Source organism: Myotis davidii, unplaced genomic scaffold (genome assembly GCF_000327345.1).
Source record: "Myotis davidii unplaced genomic scaffold, ASM32734v1 scaffold327, whole genome shotgun sequence".
NCBI lineage: Eukaryota > Metazoa > Chordata > Mammalia > Chiroptera > Vespertilionidae > Myotis > Myotis davidii.
This window is the reverse complement of record NW_006298628.1, coordinates 179,563-185,843: the sequence shown is the minus strand read 5'-3', so window position 1 is coordinate 185,843 and position 6,281 is coordinate 179,563. Positions and strand designations below refer to the sequence as shown.

General features: G+C 46.1%; 1 protein-coding gene across 3 annotated transcripts in view; it reads right to left on the bottom strand.

The window, feature by feature from the left end:
• Positions 1-1,094: 1,094 nt before the first annotated feature.
• RFFL (ring finger and FYVE-like domain containing E3 ubiquitin protein ligase) overlaps positions 1,095-6,281 on the bottom strand; it is a 72,437-nt gene continuing 67,250 nt past the window's right edge. For 2 of the 3 annotated variants that reach the window (XM_006774201.2, XM_006774200.2), the window contains exons 6-7: positions 6,164-6,187; positions 1,095-3,739 (exon numbers count right to left, since the gene is read on the bottom strand). In XM_006774201.2, coding sequence (XP_006774264.1) covers positions 3,558-3,739; positions 6,164-6,187 — 206 coding nt within the window. In that variant the 3' untranslated portion in view covers positions 1,095-3,557. Of the gene's footprint in view, positions 3,740-3,978; positions 4,075-6,163; positions 6,188-6,281 lie in introns of those variants that run through there. The other variant, XM_015570821.1, reaches the window with a different exon arrangement.

Here is a 6,281-nt window from a genome sequence, read left to right as displayed (position 1 = left end):
GGGGTGTGCTTGCCGGGTGTGCTCTTCCATTCACTGTGTAAATAGTTTTCCTTCCAGTCTCTCTGACATGAGATTTTTCTGAGCTGCTGAGATTACACCATATATACGATTTTGTATCCTTTCATGTATTTCCATAGACCTTGAGCCTTTGTAAGCTGTTGCTTGGCAGCAGATAGAGGTCATCACAGTGCTCAACAGGTCAGCGGCCCAGAACAATGACGACAAAAGGCTGTGGCTCAGCCTCAAGCCTTTACACACTGAACAAGTCTCCTCAGTCACAGGGCAGAGCTGCACACAACCTCGCTCTCCCAAAGGCTGCATTCTCACGAGTCCCCTCCCCTGGGCACTTGATCAAGGAGGTGTTTGCAGGCCTGTGCGCACACAGCAGTCTGTCCACAAGGCTGGGCCAACCTCTGAGCCTCTCCAACTACCACAGCTGTATTTCCAAAAGCCACCATCTCTCAGGGTCACATGAAGACCTGACACACTTGCTGTCCTCAGACTCCTTTCTATACATATCACCTTTTAAAATTTATTTTTATTGATTTCAGAGAGGAAGGGAGAGAGAGAAACATCAATGAGAGAATCATCGATTGGCTGTCTCCTGCACGCACTCTACTTGCACGCACTCTACTGTGGATCGAGCCCCCAACGAGGGCATGTGTCCTGACTGGGAATCCAATTGTGACCTGGTTCATAGGTTGACACTCAACCACTAAGCCATATCGGCCAGGTTATATGTATCTTTAAGGCCTGCCTCTCACTAAATCAGTGGCAATGTTTGATCTCACTGCTTCATATTTGGTCTATGATTGGTCCTTTTTCTACCCAGCTCCATCCTCATCTAGACTATCCCAGGCCTCTCCCCCATAGTAGTGAGCTCGCAAACAAGTCACAACACTTCAGCTTCAGTTTCCTCCCTTGTCTGTCGAACAGGGCTATCTTGACCAAAGTCACAAGACATGAGCCAAGCATCTCCAACAGTAATGCGGTCTCAAGTGCATACCTGTGTGCAAACGCCTGGGATTAGCTTGTTGGTTGATCAACTCTTGTCAATCTTAACTATCAGATCTCTGGCAGCCTCACACCAGATCGGACAGGCATCTATAATGAAACTTTATTACAAAATTAAAAAGCAGAGATCTGTAACAAAAAAATACACATTTGGGTTTGTATTACACCCAAGTCTGAGAGAATCTTAATATAAGCCACTTGAAGTAACACATTCACATCCAAAAAATTTCAACAAATTTATACAATATTATTGAGCACTAATTCCTGTGCAGCTTATTCTTACTAGTTTGGATCCAAGTATTCAAACATTATGAACCAGTCAGCTCTTATTTTAAAAGTCTCAACTGAAGATTCTCAATCACAGCAAAAGCCAAGAAATAACTGGAAGAATCATGTTTCCATGATAAAATTAAGACCAAAGATCCATGAGGGGCCAGAAGGAGTATTCAGGGATAAAAATCAAGTTTTCTACCTACATTAGATAGTAACTAAATGGGATCCTGGAATTCCCAACTTTTATTTGGTGTAATAGAGAAGATACAACAAAAAGAAAAAATCAGGGTTGCTTGACACTATTTTTCTTAAGTGAAAACCAAAAGAGGTTAGAAGACTTAAAGGCAAGTTCTTTCTCCAAAATGAGTAAATTACATCAGTTCTAATTCTTACTGAGGTTTCAAACCAACCATCACCATATTATCTTTAACTCATGTTAGGAGGGAAATTGGGAGGCAGAGGAAGGTAAGGCCTGAGCAAGTTTTAAGTAGGAAGAGAACCAGCTTCTACCCTGAAGTTATTGCTAGAGTTTAACTGAGTTGCATATACATTGACCTGCTTCACAATGGAACTGAGTAGCTGAATCCTTTGCTAAACTGGCAGGCATTGTAAACTATAGTATTGACTGTCCAGCAGAAAAATGTCTTCACAGGGAAATCTCCATTCCCCCAGTTCCTACAAAGGCTGTGGCCCAGAATTAAACCATCAGGACTTGATATAATGTCGAGGTAAGTGGCCCAGTGTTTCACTGACAACTACTTGATGAAATTTGGTTTTCCCACAGGGGATTAGTGGTTGATGATGGAGGGAAAGCCAAGCATGTCTGTACCAATAAATAGGTCCTCTTAGAGGTTTTCCACTGCTCTCCAGAGTTACAATTGGTTCTTATCTTTGCTGCACTGCGGGGGGGGGGGGGTGTCTGCCAAGGCCCTTGGGTGTTTAGGGTTTGCATAGATCATCCATTGGTAATGGCAGCACACACAGCTCCTCAGAGCATGTATGTTTGTGCTTGGCCAAGCTGGTCCAGCGAACTTTTCTTTAGCCCTTTGGTTCTTCCAGTGCTGTAAGCCCCTAAGAGGGCTCGAGAACACGACCTACTCATTGCACAATCCTTCCTAGAGCCCAGAGAATGCTGCTTCCTCACCTACCCCCAAATCAGGAGACTGAGAAGGGAAATAGGAGGAGGGAGTCCCCACCAAGCTGGGGAATGAAGGCTTCCAGCTAGCTGCTCAAGGGCTGAAACCAGCCTCACTCAGTGCCTCTGATTCCTCGAAGGGGCTGTGTCTCACAGATTTGGTCCCAGGAACTTATGAGAAGTCTGGCTAGAGAAGAGCCAGGCTCTTTTCCTAAGTCTCAAAGCCTTGAGTGAGACCATGTTTAAACCTTGTGGGAAAGAGAGGGACTTCTTTCACAGAGGGAAGGGGTTTAGAACTCCTGTCGAAGTTAAGCAAAAAGCCTTTGATTCCACCCAACACTTTCCCTTTTCTCCAACTAAAATGAAGGAGGTGCTAAGTCGGCCTCAAGAGAAGCAGAGATGATCCAAGGCACCATCTCACAGAGACACTGGAACTTCCCAGCTGTTTGGGAACCAGATGTTTCATTGGCTCCCAAGGTCAGGTTGGGAGACAGACAGCTAATCCCAGCACTGAAGCAAGCAGCTCTTAATGACGTGGAAGTTTTCCAATAGCATTTGTGTTTCATTTTTCACCAGAGAGAAGTTGACTGGTCCAAATTCTGTCCTAGGGAGAATCATTATTGGTCTAGTAAGCTAACATCTTTTTGGTCTAAGGAAACAAATGGATTTTAGGCAATGTAGCAAGAAACCTTAGCAAAGGTAGGTTAAAGCAGAGAAAGCCAGCGAAACCAGAAATAAATCCAAATGTGCTGGGGAGGAAGAGAACCATTTCTACCAGGACTTCTGATTGGTGAAACACAGCCAGCAGCTTAGGAGGTGGGGTACAGGAGGAAAGGGAGAAGATACGGACCAGGTTCTGGAAAGTCCTCTCTCCATCAGTGATCATCACCCAAGATCACTGAAATGGGACTTGCCCAAGCGATCGACACCAGTCCTCACCGCCTCGGGCTCTGCCAGCCAGGAGGGGCACCAGCCAAGACAGGCATGCTCAGAGGTGACAGCATCTTTGCTTGCCCTGGTCTTGGGAACACCGCAGGTTTTCTTGTCAGCCTGCCCCTCTGCAAGCTGCCAACCCTGAGCCCAGAAACCTCGCACTGTGTCCCTGTAAGGCACTGAAGAAGCCGGTACCAAGCCCTCAGGACCGGAAGACGTGCACGGCTCGGACCACATACTGCCGACAGATGGGACACTCGTTCATACGCTTGCCACACTTGGTACAGGTTACCATGTGGCCACACTCCAGCAGAACACAGTCAATGGGTGAGTCCATGCAGATCCTGCATAGGTTCTCCTCCAGGCTGGGTGGCACTGCTCCCCCTGGACAAACACAAGGCAGGAGAGGGGCAGAGTAAGTGTGTGGAGGTGGGAGAGCACAGGCACACTATGAACAAACCCTAAATCCACCCACCGCCCCTCAAATAGGACTCCAAGGGACCACTCCTCCAGTAACCAATTCCAGTTGCTCTAATCCGCACCGCCACAGACCAGGCTTTAGATGTGGAGAACAAAGTATCTGTAGATCAAATACCCCCCAGAACAGAACTAAATAAGCTAAGTCCTCAAAGCTCAAAAGAAATCATTTTCAGACAATTGATGCTGTAATACAGAGTCAATGGCACTTAGGGACTCATTATCCCCTGAGGCAAAACATGCTGAAAAGATAAAAAATGGTTCAGAAAAGTTTAGGTATAAATGCAACTGTAATGAGTGATTAAGGATCACAAGGCTTATCTTAAATATCTCCTATTTAATAAAACCAAGGACCAGGGGCCCCTGTGCTATCCACAAACTGCCCCCGCCTCCCAGGCTTCCTCAGAAACTTCCTCGTACAAGAGCCCAACAGATCACACAGGTCCCTCTTCTGGGCTGCACCCACAGGACTGTATGCGAGCCTCCATGAATGCTCAGCGCACTGGGTTAGAAGTCTGAGTTTGCCTATTTATCTCTCCCACTACACTGTGAGTTCCTTAATTCAACAAATTCATTCCATTTCTACAATTACATGCTTAGCATTTGCTATGTGCTCTGAGGTCAGGTATTCATCTTTGAATCCCTAAAATGCCAGTCATGTGGTAGGTGTTCTCAAAATGTCTAATAAATTAACATCTCCCCAGGGAATTACAGCTCACACTTACGGAATGCTTGCAGGTACCAGACAAGGATGGTCCTGAGAGCTTTGCATATTTTAACTCATTGAATCCTCACAAAACTACGAAGTACGTTCTCTTACTACTCATTTTATATATGAAGCAACTGAGGCCAGAGAGTTACGTGGCCTGCCCAAGGCACACATCTGCTAAATAGAGAAGCCAGAATTCAGATCCCAGGGGGCCTTCTGGGCAGTGGCCTAGGGGCAGGGACTACCACGATGGTATTAAATGCTCAGTGCATAGAGTTCCTAACAGCTCACCTTCTTATCTGAGTGGTGAGATACAGCGGGCATGGGCAGTATCCTAGTTTAGCTGTACAAACAGGAAAACCTTCATGTCCAAAACCCCAGACACCCGAGGCAGGTAGACTGAACGAGGTAGCCATAAATAGGGAACTGGACTGACCAGTCACTTCTACCATTCCCAAAAGGTTCTGTTGCTTCTGCACTTTCTTTTCCTGTTTCCTGGACTATTCAAAAAGTTAGGAAACACTTGCAGTTGGCTGGCTATGAAAGGTCATGAAACCTATTTACCCTTTTGAGGAGCTATTAGCCCTAACAAGGAAGGTTTGGAAAGGGCTGACCTACACAAATACCTAAAGTGAGCAGGAATAATTTACAGAATTTCATCACTGACTACTTCTCTCAGGAATAACAATAAACTCATCAATGCAGGGCATCAGAAAAAGAAAGGAAGACACCAAGGAGATTGGCATGATCTTGGCACCAAGGCGAGGGAGGAGATCTAGAACCTCAAATGGTTTGGGGGAACTGACAAGAGCTCAACTCTTGATAAATTATCAGCCAGAAGACTGTCCCATTTTAAGCAAAAGACCATTTTACTAAGTAATTTGGAGTCTTCTGAAAGTTTTAAAATGCTCTGCAGTCTCCTACACTACTCAGAATGTTCTCTCCTGGGGAAAAGCTCACAACCATACAGCCTTGAGGCTTTCACAGAGGTATACCAGCGCGTTTTAGAATTATGCCAAATCCAGTCAGACTCCCGCAGTGCATTCTGGGAGCACCCAAAGGCTCAGGTGGTCTTTAACACACAGGTGGATGTGTAGCAGCTGAGATGGGATATGCATCTTGTGCCTACAGAGCACCATGTGTGACACCTTCCTGATCTGTCCCTAGGGCAGCTGGAGCCACTGCTCAGCCCTGGACAAACAAGGCTCTCTCAGATAATCACTTCTTCTTGGTGGGTACGGGAACTGTGAAACAACCCAAGTGATTTCCCTGAAGGCACACAGAGACGAGAACTGAGTGTAGGGGAAGGTGTGCCTTAGTACTAGGAGTACGAAAAATGAACCGAATGTGGCACATGCCAGCACTCGCTTTGGTAAGTATTTCACAAATGCTGGCTTCTGAGTTCCGGTAACCCAGAGATGTGCCAATCAGTCTGCTCCCAGATATGCTGTCCTGGGAATTTCAAAAGATGCCAAGAAGCCCTGGCTCTCAGTGAATTTCCTCACACCCTCTGTCCAGATGCTGACATGCTCAGACTTCTTGGATTGTTATCAGAAATGGGGGGGGAAGGAGGGGAAGGAGAGAAGAGCATGAGCCATTCCCAAACAGAAGCAAATACATACCATTTTGGTCTTCGGCACCACACACTGAAAAGGAAAGAGAAAGAAGACGTCTGAATATGTGATGATCCCAGGAAAGCCTGCAACCTCCCTGACTTCATTTCTGATCTCGCTCTTTCCC